The sequence below is a fragment of the Phoca vitulina genome, unplaced genomic scaffold (assembly GCF_004348235.1).
Source record: "Phoca vitulina isolate PV1807 unplaced genomic scaffold, GSC_HSeal_1.0 scaffold19, whole genome shotgun sequence".
NCBI classification, from domain to species: domain Eukaryota; kingdom Metazoa; phylum Chordata; class Mammalia; order Carnivora; family Phocidae; genus Phoca; species Phoca vitulina.
The window spans coordinates 14,787,994-14,803,058 of record NW_022589722.1 but is presented as its reverse complement, the minus strand read 5'-3'; the positions used below and the strand labels follow the sequence as shown (position 1 = coordinate 14,803,058).

At 35.8% G+C, this 15,065-nt stretch overlaps 1 protein-coding gene across 1 annotated transcript in view; it reads left to right on the top strand.

Moving 5' to 3' along the window:
- The window catches only part of SLC5A8 (solute carrier family 5 member 8), a 68,762-nt gene that overhangs the window by 42,196 nt on the left and 11,501 nt on the right, over positions 1 to 15,065 (top strand). The window contains exon 11 of the mRNA XM_032416768.1: positions 12,644 to 12,730. Within this exon, the coding sequence (XP_032272659.1) occupies positions 12,644 to 12,730 (87 nt within the window). The remainder of the gene's footprint in view (positions 1 to 12,643; positions 12,731 to 15,065) is intronic.

Genomic DNA, 15,065 nt, shown 5'->3' with positions numbered 1-15,065 from the left:
CCCGACTGTGCCGCGGATCATGGTTTATGGCAACCCTGAGCCGAGAGCCTACTCCTTGGCTCCATCTCTGCAGCCGGCTTCCCTGCTCCGATACCTGGGAGCTCTGCCACACTCAGGCACCCCCGGTCTTTCTGTGACCCCAAGGGTCCTGAGACCACACTGTCCCAGCAAGTGTTCCACCCCCCGCTTAGCCACTGGAGTGACATCCCTCAATGGAGCAGACTTCTAAAAGTTCCGATTTTGTGCTCTGCTGCTCTATCACTTGCTGGCAGCAGCTGATGGAGGCCCCCTCCCCTGCCATCCATCTTCCCAAATATCGCCTCAGATTCACTTCTCTGCACGTCCTACCTTCCAGAAAGTGGTCGCTTTTCTGTTCAGAGAGTTGCTGCTATTCTTTTCTTCGATCTCCTGTTGAGTTTGTAGGTGTTCAGAATGGTTTGATCACTTTCTAGTTGAATTCCTGGGACCAGATGAAATTTGGGTCTCCTACTCCTCTGCCATCTTGCTTCTCCCCTCTCAGGTAAACTAATTCCTTCCACTTTATTCTTATTTTTCAAAATTGTTTTAGCTATTCTAGCTCCTTTGCCTTTCCATATAAAGTTTAGAATAATCTGTATATCTAAAAAAAATGATGCTTAATTTTGATAGAATTGCACTAAACCTATATATCAATTTGGGGAGAAATGACATCTTTACTATGTTGACTCTTTGAATCCATGAATATAGTATATCTCTTCATTTATTTAGATCTCTAATTTTTCTCATAACCATTGTGTAATTTTCAGAATACAAGTTCTGTGTATATTTGGTGAGATTTATACCTTATAATTAAAAATTTGTTTTAAGTTTTTTTAAAGACATTTATTTGAGAGAGAGAGTGAGCTTAATTGGGGGGAGGGGCAGAGGCAGAAAATCTCAAGCAGATCCCCACTGAGTGCGGAGCCCAAAGTGGGACTCAGTCCCATGACTCATCAGATCATGACCTGAGCCAAAATCATGAGTTGGCTGCTTAACCAACTGTGAGCCACCCAGGTGCCCCATAATTTTTTTAAAGTATTAATTTTAATTCCAGTTAGTTAACATACAGTCATGTATTAGTTTCAAGTATACAATATAGTGATAGTGATTCAACAATGCCATACATTACCTGGTATTGTACTCATCATGACAAGTGTACTCCTTAATCCCCATCACCTATTTAATCCATCCCCCCATCCATACCTCCCCACTAGTAACCATCAGTTTGTTCTCTATAGTTAAGAGTCTGTTTCTTGGTTTGTCTCTCTTTCTCTCTTTTTTTCTTTGCTCCTTTGTTCTGTTTCTTAAATTCCACATGAGTGAAATCATATGATATTTGTCTTTCTCTGACTTATTTTTCATAGCATTATATTCTCTAGCTCTAGCCACGTCATTAATAATGGCAAGATTTCATTCTTTTTTCTTTTTTATGGCTGGCTAATATATATATATAATCTCCAATCAGTGGACACTTGGGCTGTTTCCATATCTTGGCTATTGTAAATAGTGCTGCTATAAACATAGGGATAAATATATCCCTGTGAATTTGTGTTTTTGTGTTCTTTGGGTAAATACCCAGTAGTGCAATTACTGGATCATAGGATAGTTCTATTTTTAACTTTTTGAAGAATCTCCATACAGTTTCCAAATATGTATTACCATCAAGGGTGGCACCAGTTTGCTTTCCCACCAACAGTGCACAATGGTCCTTTTTCTTCACATCCTCACCAACACCTATTGTTTCTTGTGTTGATTTTAGCCATTCTGATTGTTATGAGGTGATATCTCATTGTAGTTCTGGTTTGCATTTCCCTGATGAAAAGTGATGATGAGCATCTTTTCATGTGTCTGTTGGCTGATGTCTTCTTTGGAGAAGTGACTGTTCATGTCTTCTGCCCATTTTTTATTAGTTTTTTTTTTTTTTTCTGGTGTTGACTTTTATAAGTTCTTTAAATATTTTAGATACTAACCCTTTATCAGATCTGTCATTTGCAAAAGTCTTCTCCCATTGAGTAGGTTGCCTTTTAGTTTTGTGGATTGTTTTCTTCACTGTGCAGAAGCTTTTTATTTTGATGTAGTCCCAATAGTTTATTTTTGCTTTTGTTTCCCTTGCCTCAGGGGACCTACCTAGAAAAAGTTGCTACAGCCCATGTCAGAGAACTTACTGCCTGTGCTTTCTTCTAAGATTTTTATGGTTTAAGCTCTCACATTTAGGACTTTAATCAATTTTGAGTTTATTTTTGTGTATCATGTAAGAAAGTGGTCCAGTTTCATTCTTCTGCAAGTTGCTGTCCTGTTTTCCCAACACCATTTGTTGAAGAGACTGTCTTTTTCCTAGTAGATAGTCTTTCCTGCTTTGTCAAAAATTGACTGACTATATAATTGTGGGTTTACTTCTGCATTTTCTATTGTGTTTCATTGATCTAAACGTCTATTTCTGTGTCAGTACCATACTGTTTTGATTACTACAGCTTTGTAATACAACTTGAACTCTGGAATTGTGAAGCCCCCAGCTTTGCTTTTCTTTTTCAAGCTTGCTTTGGCTATTTGGGGTCTTTTGTTGTTCCATATAAATTTTAGGATTGTTTGTTCTAGTTCTGTGAAAAATGTTGTTGGTATTTTGATAGGGATTGCATTAAATGTGTAGATTGGGTAGTATAGACATTTTAACAATATTTGTTCTTCTAATCCATGAGCATGGAATATCTTTCCATTTCTTTGTGTCATCTTCAATTTCTTTCATCAGTGTTTTATAGTTTTCAGAGCACAGGTCTTTCACCTCCTTGGTTAAGTTTATTCCTAGCTATTTCATTATTTTTGGTGTAACTGTAAATGAGATTGTTGTCTTAATTTCTCTTTATGCTGCTTCATTACTGGTGTATAGAAATGCAATACATTCTGTAGATTGGTTTTGTATCCTGTGACTTTACTGAATTTGTTTATCAGTTCTAGCATTTTTTTTTTTTTTTTTTGGTGGAGTCTTTCAGGTTTATATATATAGTGTCATGGCATCTGCAAATAATGAAAGTTTTACTTCTTCCTTACTGATTTGGGTGCCTTTTATTTCTTTTTGTTGTCTGGTTGCTGTGGCTAGGATTTCCATAACTATATTGAATAAAAGTGGTCAAAGTGGGGGCACCTGGGTGGCTCAGTCAGTTGAACATTTGACTCTTGACTTTAGTTCAGGTCATGATCTCAGGGTCGTGGGATCAAGCCCCATGTCGGGCTCCATGCTCAGCACAGTGTCTGCTTGGGATTCTCTCTCTCCCTCTCCCCCCACTTGTGCACTCTCTCTCTCTTTCTCTAAAATAAATAAATAAAATCTTTAAAAAAAAAAAAGTGGTGAGACATCCTTGTCTTGTTCTTGACCTTAAGGGAAAAGCTGAGCTTTTCCCCATGAAGTATGATGTTAGCTGTGGGATTTTTGTATATGGCCTTTATTTTGTTGAGGTATGTTCCCTCTAAACCTACTTCATTCAGAGTTGTGTTTTTTTTTTTTTTTTATCATGAATGGATGTTGTACTTTGTGAAATGCTTTTTCTGCATCTATTGAAATGATCAATTGAAATGAATGAAATGTATTTAGTTCTTATTCTTTCTCTTATTGATGTGATGCATCACATTGATTGATTTGCGAATATTGAACCACCCTTACAACCCAATAATAAATCCCACTTGATTGTGATAAATGATTTTTTTAATGTATTGTTGGACTCAGTTTACTAGTATTTTTTTTTAAATATTTTTACATCTATGTTCATCAAATATATTGGCCTGTACTCTTTTTCTGTGGTGTCTTTATCTGGTTTTGGTATCAGGGTAATGCTGGCCTCATAGAGTGAATTTGGAAATTTCCTTCCTTTTCTATTTTCTGGAATAGTTTGAGAAGAGTAGGTGTTAATTCTTCTTTAAATGTTTGGTAAAATTCACCTATGAAGCCATCTGGTCCTGGACGTCTGTTTATTGGGAGTTATTTGATTACTGATTCAATTTCTTTGCTGGTAATTGGTCTGTTCAGATTTTCTATTTCCTCCTGTTTCAGTTTTCATAGGTTATATGTTTCTAGGAATTTATTTCTTCTAGGATGTCCAATTTGTTGTTTTTCATAATATTCTCTTATAATTATTTGTATTTCTGTGGTGTTGGTTGTTATTTCTCCTCTCTCATTTGTAATTTTATTTATTTGAATCCTTTCTTTTTTTTCTTAATAAGTCTGGCTGGAGGCTTATCAATTTTATTAATTTTTTCAAAATCAGCTCCTGGTTTTATTGATCTGTCCTACTATGTTTTTAGTTTCTCTATCATTTATTTCTGCTCTGATCCTTATTATTTCCTTCCTTCTGCTGGTTTTAGGCTTTGTTATTCTTTTTTCTAGCTCCTTTAGGTGTAAGTTTAGGTTGTTTATTTAAGACTTTTCTTGTTTCTTGAGGTAGGCCTGCATTGCTATAAATTTCCCTCTTAGAACCATTTTTCCTGCATCCCAAAGATTTTGAACATTGTGTTTTCATTTTCATTTGTTTCCATGTACTTTTTAATTTCTTCTTTTGCTCCCTAGTTGACCCATTCATTGTTTAGTAGCATGTTATTTAACCTCCATGTATTTGTATTCTTACAGATTTTTTTCTTGTGGTTAACTTCTGGTTTCATAGCATTGTGGTCAGAAAAGATGCATGGTATGAGTTAGATCTTTTTTAATTTGTTGAGGTTTGTTTTGTAGCTTAATATGTGACCTATTCTGGAGAATGTTCCATGTGCACTTGAAAAGAATGTGTATCCTGCTTTTGGCAATGGAATGATTTGAATATATCTGTTAAATCCACCTGTAGTGTGTCATTCAAAGCCATTGTTTACTTGTTGATTTTCTGTTTAGATTATTTGTCCATTGATGTAAGTGGGGTGTTAACATACCCTAATATTAGTGTATTACTATCAATTAGTGCCTTTATGTTTGTTATTAAATGCTTTATGTATTTGGGCACTTCCATGTTGGATGCATAAATATTTACAATTGTTATATCTCCTTGTTGGATTATCCCCTTTATTATTATATAGTGTCCTTCTTTGTCTCTTTTTAGAATCTTTTTTTTTATTTTTATTTTTAAAGATTTAATTAATTTATTTATTTGAAGGGGGAGGGGCAGAGGGAGAGGAAGAGAATCTCAAGCAGACTCTGTGCTAAGCATGGAGCCTGATATGGGGCTCAGTCTCACAAACCTGAGATCATGACCTGAGCTGGAATCAAGAGTCAGACGCTTAACCTACTGAGTCACCCAGGTGTCCTAGAATCTTTTTTTAAAGTCTAGTTTGTCTGATATAAGTATTGCCTCTCCAGCTTTCTTTTGATGTCCAGTTGCATGATAATTGTTTCTCTACCCTCTCACTTTCAATTTGCAGGTGTGTTTAGGTCTAAAGTGAGTCTCTTGTAGGAAGCATATAGATGGGTCTTGTTTTTTTATCTATTATGTCACCTTGCATTTTGATTGGAGCATTTTTTCCATTTACATTCACAGTAATTATTTTTTTAAAAGATTTTATTTAATTATTTGAGAGAGAGAGAACACAAGCAGAGAGGAGGGCAAAAGGCAAGGGAGAAGCAGACCCCCCCACTGAGCAGGGAGACCAACGCAGGGCTTGATTCTAGGACCCTGGGATTATGACCTGAGCCGAAGGCAGATGCTTAACCAATTGAGCCATCCAGGCACCCCTCACAGTAATTATTGATGGATATGTACTTATTGCCATTTTATTTGTGGTTGTTCCTTTGTGGTTGTTCCTAAAGATTTTCTCTGATCCTTTCTTGTCTTTCTTTCATGGTTTGCTGGTTTTCTTTAGTGATAAATTTGGATTTCTTTCTCTTTATTCTTTGCATATTTATTAGTGGTTTTTGATTTGTGGTTACCATTAGGTTTGTATATAATATCTTCTGCATATAGCAGTCTATATTAAGTCGGTGGTTGTTTAAGTTTGAACCTATTCTTTACTCCTCTCCTCCCCACGTTTTAGGTATATGTTGTCATATTTTACATCCTTTATTTTGTGAATTCCTTCACTGATATTTTATAGAAATATTCATTTTTACTGTTTTTGTGTTTCCTACCTTCATACCGTTACTTTTAGTCTTTCCTTTCTACTCATAGAGTCCCCTTTAGTATTTCTCACAGGGCTGGTTTAGGGATCATGAACTCCTTTAGTTTTTGTTTGTCTGAGAAACTCTTTATCTCTACTTCTATTCTGAATGATAGCCTTTCTGGGTAGAATATTCTTGACTTCAAATTTTTCCCATTCAGCATTTTAAATATATACCATGCTAGTCCTTTCTGACATGGACAGTTTCTGCTGAAAAATCTGCTGATAGCCTTATGGGGTTTCCCTTGTATGTAACTGTTGCCTTTTGTCTTGCCGCTTTTAAGATTTTTTTCTTTATATTTTACCATTTTAATTACAATATGTCTTGGTGTGGATCTGCTTTTGTTGATTTTGTTGGGGGTTCTCTGTGCCTTTGGGATCTAGATATCTGTTTCCTTCCCCAGATTAGGAAAGTTTTCAGCTGTTATTTCTTCAAATAAATTTTCTGCCTTCTTTTCTCTTTTTCTTCTGGGATTCCTATAATATAAATGTTACTGTGTTTGATGGAGTCACTGAGTTCTCTAAGTCTGTTGTCATTTTTCATAAGCCTTTTCTCTCTCTTTTGTTCAGCTTGATTACTTTTCATTACTCTGTATTCTAGGTCATTGATTTGTTCCTGTGTTTCTTCCAGCCTACTGTTCATTCCTTCAGCATGTTTCTGATTTTGTTTATTGGGCCCTTTATCTCTGCTATATTATTCTTATCTCCATGTTAATGGTCTCACTGGTGCCTTCCAGCCTTTTCTCAAGTCTAGCAAGTATTTTTATGATCATTACTTTAAATTCTCTATCAGACATGTTACTTGTATCTGTTTCATTTAAATCTCTAGCTGTGGCCTTGTCCTTTTCTTTCATTTGGGACAAATGCCTCTATCCTCTCTTTTGTCTAAGTCTCTCTGCCTGCTTCTCTGTGTGCATGCACTCTGCTATTGTGTCCTGGCCACTTTATCCTTCAGGCCAATTGTCTGCGGAGGCTCTCTTTGCCTACTGTGAGCAGTATTTGTTTCCCGACCTGAATGTGGGGAATTTTAACTAGGTGTACTCTGGTCTGCTTATGAAATGAGTCCTGTTGCCACAGCTGCCAGAACTGAAGCCCTGCAGAATTCGTGGATAGGGAGACATGGTGTGAGCAGGGGTTTGGGCCAGTCTTCTGGGGGAGAGGGCCCACTGTGCTGGGACTGAGGCAAGCATGACTGAGATGGGCAGTTCCACTGGAGTGGATGGGTCTTGGTGTAAGCAAGTTGGGTAGTGAGTGTCAGCACTGTACTGGTTCCCACAGGTGGCCCTGTGCTTATGCTGAGGGGCAGTGGAGGCCAGTTATCTTTGTTCCTGGAGGGGTCTCTCCATGAATGCTGCCTCTCTGGGACATGCTCCAAGAAGAGCAAATAACCTCCCCACTATGTGCCCCAGGCACTCTTCAGATTGTTGTTTCCATGCTGTATGTCCACAGGCTATTTGTCCTGCTTTCTCTCCAAGAGGAGCCCCAATGCCCCTGAGCTCTCCCGAGCCAAGCCCACTGACCATTAAAACTCCAGGCTTTAAGCCCTGCTGGTTGCAAGAACTCATGAAATTCAGCCCCTCTCACTTTCCAAGCCAATTGCTGTTGGGAATCATCTTCCCTGTGCACTCCCCTGTGTGCCAGTCTGTCTCTTACCCTTGCCTGGGACCACAGCTCTCTCCCTACCACAGTGGCCACAATCTGTTTCTCTCCCAAACTATGTCTCCACACTTCCTACTTTCTGCCATGTGGCCTCTTCTCTACCTTTAGTTGTGGAGTTTGTTCTGCCAGTCTTAAAGTCAATTTCTGGGGTATGTACGATGACTTGATAGTTATCTAGTTGTATTCATGGGACAAAGGGAGCCTAGATTCCTCCTACCCTGCCACCATCTCCCTCCTTATCCCAGTATCTAATTTTTTAAGTGATTATGAATGATATTGTACTTTTAATGTTGGTGTCCATGTGTTTGTTAATATGTAGAAACACAGTTGATTTTTGTATATTTGTATTGTATCCTGAGACCTTGCTGAATTTACTTATTAGTTCTTGGGATTTTCTACACAATCACGTCATCTTCAAATAGGAACAGTTTTATTTCTTCTTTTCCAATCTGTGTGTATAGCTTTTATTTCTTTATTGCACTGGCTTCAACTTCCACATCATGTTTAATAAGAGTAGTAAGAATAGATACCCTTTCCTTGTTCCCCAGTCTGGATGAGGAAAGAATTTAGGTTTTCACTCTTAGATATAATGTTAGCTGTAAGATTTTAGTAGATGCCCTTTACAAAGTTGAGGAAATCCCCTATTTCCCTATTTTCTATCTTTCTGAGAGTTTTTATTATGGATGAATGTTGAATTTTGTCAAGTGCTTTTTCTGCATTGATTGATATGGTAATATGATGTCTTCTTTAGTCCTTTGACATAATCAGTTACATGATTGATTTTCAAATGCTTAACCAGCCTTGAATTCCTGGAATAAACTTCACTTGGTCGTGGTGTGTAGTTATTTTGATATATTTCTGAATTCTATTTGTTAATATTTTGTTAAGGATTTTTTAAAAATTTTTTTTATTGTTATGTTAATCCCCATACATTACATCATTAGTTTTAGATAAAGGATTTTTACATTATGAGAAATATTGATCTGTAGTTCGTTTTTTTTTTTGTAATAGCTTTGTCTGGTTTTGGTATCACAGTCATTGTAGCTTCATAAAATAAAGTGGGAAGAATTATTCTCTGTTTTCTTAAAGAGCGTGTATAAAATTGGTGTAAATGATTTAAATGTTTGGTAGTATACTCTAGTGAAACCATCTGGGCCTGGGTATTCCTTTTTTGGAAGTTTTAAAATTAAAAATTAAATTTCCATAAGTTATAGGGCTATTCAAATTATCTATTTCATATTGAGTGAATTATGATAGTTTGTATTTTCAAGAAATTGGTTCATTTCATCTAAGTTGTAAAATTTGTGTGTGTGGAGTTGTTGATAGTATTCCCTTATACATTTGGTGTCTGCAGGGTCCTGTAGTGTTATTGCCTGTTTTATTCTTAATATTGGTAATTTTATCTTTTTTTCTTTCAGTCTTGCTTGAGGTTTGTCAACTTCATTGATATTTTGACAGTTTTGAAAAACTGTCTTCTCATTTCACTGATATTCTGTATTGTTTTTCTATTTACAATTATTGCCTTTTGTTCTTATCTTTATTCTTTTCTTCTGTTTGCTTTGGGTTTATTTTGCTGTTCTTGACATGAGACCTTAGATTATTGATTTGAGACTTTTCCTCTTTTATAGTGTGTGCACTAATTGCTAAAAATTTCCCTGTCAGCATTAATTTAGCTGTGTCCCACAACTTATCATATTTTGTATTTTTAAATTTCCTTTGAGATGTCCTTTTGACCCATGAATTATTTAAAAGTATGTTACTTAGTTTCCAAGTGTTTAGAAATTTTTCTGTTATTTTTCTGCTATTGATTTATAGTTTCATTCCAATGTGGTCAAAGAGCACACTCTGTATGATTTTAATTCTTTAAATCTGTTGAGGTCTATGTTACAGCCCAGGATATGGCATTTTGGTACATGTTCCATGGGCACTTAAAAAGAATGTGTATTCTTAGGTGTTAGGTGTAGTGTTCTAGAAGTATTAATTAGATCCTGTTCATTGATGGTGTCATTGAGTTCTTCTATATCTTCTGATTTTCTGTTTAGTTGTTTTTATCAATTGGTGAGAGTGGAGTGGTGAATTCTCAACTATAATTGTGTATTTGTCTATTTTCCTTTTAGTTCTATCAGTTTTTGTTTCATGTATTTTGAAGTTCCCATTTGATGCATATATATTTACGATTTCTATGTCTTGGTGAACTAATTCTTTTGTCATTATATAATGTTTCTCTCTGATAATTTTATTTATCTAAAGTCTAACTTATCTGATATTAATGTAGTTACTCCTACTTTCCTTTGACTAATGGTTGCATGATACACCTTTTTTCATCCTTTTACTTTGAACTTGCCTAATCATTATATTTTGAATGAGTTTTTTGCAATCAGTATATGATTGGGCCATGTTTTTAAATATATCTGCCAATTTCTGTCTTTTTATTGATGTATTAGAACATCTTCTACACTTACTGTAATTATGGGTATGTTAGGGTGTAAGTCTGCCATTTTTTATTTTATGTTTGTTCTTTCTATTTTCTTCCCCCCCCACCTTTCTGTAGGATACATGAACATTTTTTAGAATCCATTTTATTTATCTGTATTGTTTTGAGTTTGCCTCTTAGAATAGCATTTTCAATTGTTGCTTTAGGTATTACGTTATATAAACATAACATAATCTACTTGTTTTGTCATTTTACCAGTTAGAGTACAGTATAGAACCCTTACCTCCCTTTATGTCTGTTTACCCAGTTTTTAATACAGTTGTCAAATATTTACTCTACATACATTTTGAATTACATTAAGCAGTGTTATCACTTTTGTTTCAACAATCAAATATAACTTAGAAAACTCAAGAGGAGAAGGAAAGCCTATTATATTTAGCCATATCTTCACTTATTGTATTTTTCCTTCCTTCCTAATGTTCCAGGGTTCCTTCTTTTTATCATTTCTGTTCTGTTTAGAAACTTTCTTTAGCCATTCTTTTAGGATAGGTCTGCTGGCAAAAAATTCTCTTCGTTTCCCTTCATCTGAGAATGTATTGATTTCCCCTTTATTCCTAAAGATATTTTTGCTGGGTATAGGATTCTGAGTCAGCAGTTCTTTTTATCCAGCTCTTGAAAAGTATGTGCCACTTTCTTCTGGCCCCCATTATTTCTGATGAAAATTTTGCTGCCACTGTAATTATTTTCCCGTGCAGGCAAGGTATCATTTTTCTCTGACTACTTTTAAAATTTTTTCTTTGTTGTTAGTTTTCAGAAATTTATTTCAATGTGTCTTGGCATGTATTTCTTTGGGTTTGTCCTATTTGGAGTTTGCTTGGCTTTTGAATCTGTAGGTTTATATTTCTTGTAAAATTTGGGAAGTTCATACATTATTTCTTTGAGTACTTTTTAGCCTCACCCTTTTTCTCCTCTAGGACTCTGATGACATGAATGTTAGATTTTTTGTTATACTTGCACAGACCCTGGAAACTCCTTTCATTTTTTTAAAGTCAATATTCTCTCTGTTGTTCAGATTGGGTAATTTCTATTGGCCTATCTTCCAATTCACTAATTCTTTCCTCTTTCTCCTCCATTCTGCGGTTGAGCCCATCTATTGAGATTTTTATTTCAGTTAGTATTTTTCAGTTCTAAAAATTTCCATTTGGTTCTTTATATCTGCTATATTTTTGCTGAGACCTTCTATTTTTTTCTAAGACCTATTTTTTCATTTATTTCAAGCATGTCTTAATTACTGAAGCAGTTTTGTCATGGCTATCTGGGACCCCTGGACCTCCCCATGATCCAGAAAGTTGAAGGTCAATGCTGAGCAAAGCAGGTCCTCCAAACTCCTGCTTTAGATCTAAAGCTTGGGTCCATTCTGGTTTGCTTGCTTGTGGCATACCAGTTGGTAAAATAGTTTGATCTCATCCTGATTATATGAATGAATGAATGATGTCCAGAAGCTCTAAGCTTATCTAGCACATCTAAGCCAAATCAATAAAACTCCTCTGAATGTGCTTTTCTCCATAGTCTGCATTATTGCTTATAACTATTATTGTGATTGAGTCCCCTTTTTTTCATATATTAACTCTGGCCTGAGTATATACATTGAGGTGTTCTAGTAGGGTCATCATAACTCCAAGCCAGTTCTTCCTTGCTTCATTTCTAACCAAAGTATTATTTCCTGAGACAGACCTTTTTTGGGATGTATTCTTTGTGCCTCCAAAACTGGCTCACAAGTCACACCATCATAGCCTGCTTCATGGGCCATGTGACTTATTTCACATTTTGCAGTGAAGTCTGTCTTCCTTCCTATTGGGCTTTGGTTCAAGAGAAGTTATGAAATGACTCCCTAGGATTACATTCTGAACCCATATCCTCCTCAAACACTAGTTATTTGTCATCTCCATCCACACTCCTTTCTCTAGTCCACAAGGTAGGCTTCTTATTTTTTTTAACGTAGGACTGCCATCTATATTCTATAAAATTTTTCTTGACTTGATACTTTTTCTTTGATTTAGTTATTCTGTTATCAAGCCCCTTTACTCTGTAGAAAAACCAAGGTGTCCTCTAATCCTTCTTTTATGGTTCTATCCACTCTTAAAAATTATCCATTGGCTTATTGGGAACTCACATCTCTTAGGATTTTCAGCTTTTGCATTTTTCCATGAACAGATGAATAGTTGAGACAGAGAAACAGAAGCATTCAAGTTCTGATTACCTATTTGCCAATTACAAGGTTGCCATGATTTTCAGGAAGAGATTGATTACTTCAAATCCTCATTCTGATGGAATTACTTTGAAACACTTTGACTTGGTATTTGAGATTGCTAGTTGCTGACTTTATTTATTTATTTATTTATTTAGGCAGCACTCAGCATATTTGGCATGGTTGGTGGACCACTTCTGGGCTTGTTTGCTTTGGGCATTTTGGTTCCCTTTGCCAACTCAATTGTAAGTATAAAGAGTGAGTATGTGTAAAGCTTACTTTCCCAACTATAGTAGCAGCTCTATAGTTTTTTCTCAATTGGAAAGATATAGTTCCTTTGATATCTGTCATTAGTGACTTGATGACTTAAATTACTCATATTGTCTTTGCTGGGGTATAAAGTAAAGTGCTATGCACTGGGACTTTGCATATATGAAACTAAATGGAAACTGCCAAAATAATATATATTATAAATATTATATAGCTAAATCATAATATTATAATATAATTATATAACTAACCATATAACATAGAATATATAACATAACTAAAAGATATATATTATGAAACAATATATATTATATTGTACACTATATATAGTATATATTATGAATAGTATATAATATAACTAAAGGAGCAACATTTTTTGTGCATTTATCTTTTTGCCCTTCTTGAAAATCACTAGGATTTCTAGAAACATTTTTTTAAATTTAAAATAAATTAACTGACATATAGTATATTATTAGCTTCAGAGGTCACTAAACTCTACCTCTGAAAATCACTAGGATTTAAGGAAAGGAGATCAACAGGCTCAGATGTGAAAAGATTTAAGGGAAAAAGAGCTGAGGATACCTGTGAATAGCCAGAGTACAGCAAAGAGAAGCAATAAGATAAGTGTTTCACCGCCTTGACCAGAGAGTTTATAGTCCTGATATTTAAAGCTGTAGTTCCAATATCATGGTTCTGGCCCCAAAGGGGTGATCATAATTGGGAATAGTATCCAGAATGAGGTAATATCTCTTTTCTACAGAGACATTTCTGTGCTTTGAAGTACTAAATTTTGTTTGGAATAAATTAAGTTGAAATTATTTCTCTGAAAGCCAGGAAAAACAGGGTCAGTCCTGCTGTAAGCTGAAGTTCAGGAAAAACTGATAATGTATATATGGTTGTTTCATGCAGACGTTGAATAAAAGCAGAACCATGACTTTGCATTTAGAATTCCATTTTCTTCATGAAGCATTAGGGATTGGTAAGGCAGCTACTAATAAGGGCTATTACCATTATTATTAACAACAATTCTTAAGGAAAATAATTCTTAACAGATGATAGCTACACCTGTGGTAAGCATAGCATAGTGTATAGAGATATTGAATCACTGTGTTGTATCCTGAAACTAATGTAACATTGTGTATCAACTGTACTCAAATAAAATTTTTTTAAAAAATAATTGTTCTCAGGGAGCCTGGGTGGCTCAGTCAATTAAGCGTCTGCTTTCAGCTCAGGTCATGATCCCAGGGTCCTGGGATCGAGCCCCGTGTCAGGCTCCCTGATCAGCAGGAAGCCTGCTTCTCCCTCTCCCTCTGCCTCTGCCTGCTGCGTCCCTGCTTGTGCTCTCTCTCTCTCTGTCAAATAAATAAAATATTTAAAATAATAATAATTATTATTCTCAAAAAAATAATTGTCAATGAAGTATCATATGAAAAGCTAGTTTGGTAGAAATTAATCACAATGAAAGAATAGTTTGTATCTACCTTGGAATGTTGAAGCTTTGATTAGACTCTTTGCATTATGAAATGCACAGTGGTTTGTTGAGTGTCTGAAATATTAAGAAAGACTGACTTGGTTTTTGACATTTACTACCATACCACCGTGGGTTGCCTTCAGAAAAGCTGTAGCAGACTAGGTCCCACATAACCTTTTCTCAGGAGAAGTATGATATTATTACTCCTGTCATAGGAGGTACCTCTTTTTACAGTACCCACATTTTTCATTAGCAGAATATCTACTCTTGCTTTGGAATGGACTCCCTGCCTTCCTCTCTCCCTACATCTTTCTCTCCCTTCCTCTCCTTCTCTCCTTCTCTTCCGTTGCTTTTCATCCTCCCTCATTTTCTCCCTCCTTCCCCCCCTTCCTCTCATTCATTCATTGAATATTTATGAGCTAAGCACTGTCCTGGGAATAAAGAACACTGAATATTTCTGCCCTCATGGGCTTTACAATTTTGTGGATTTTTGATCAAGCCATGTACAATGCTGAGAATAAGCAAGTATGGGCTGTCAACAGCTGGCTACACTACTATTCCAACCTCATATTATTGAAAAAATATTTATTGCATGCCTGCTATATGTCCGGCACTGTAGGCGCTGGGGTACCAAAACCAAAAATATCTAATTCTGCTTTCAAGGTTCACAGCTTAATGAAAGAGCTCATAGTGTTTGTCCCCAACGTAAGTCATCTGATCTTGTCATCAGCCTTCATCTTATCCCATCAACACACCATTCTTTTTTCCTGCCCTGTGATTTTGCTTATGTTTTTCCCCTTACTTCAAATATTCTGCCCTGTCTTCTCTATGGTGAGCCC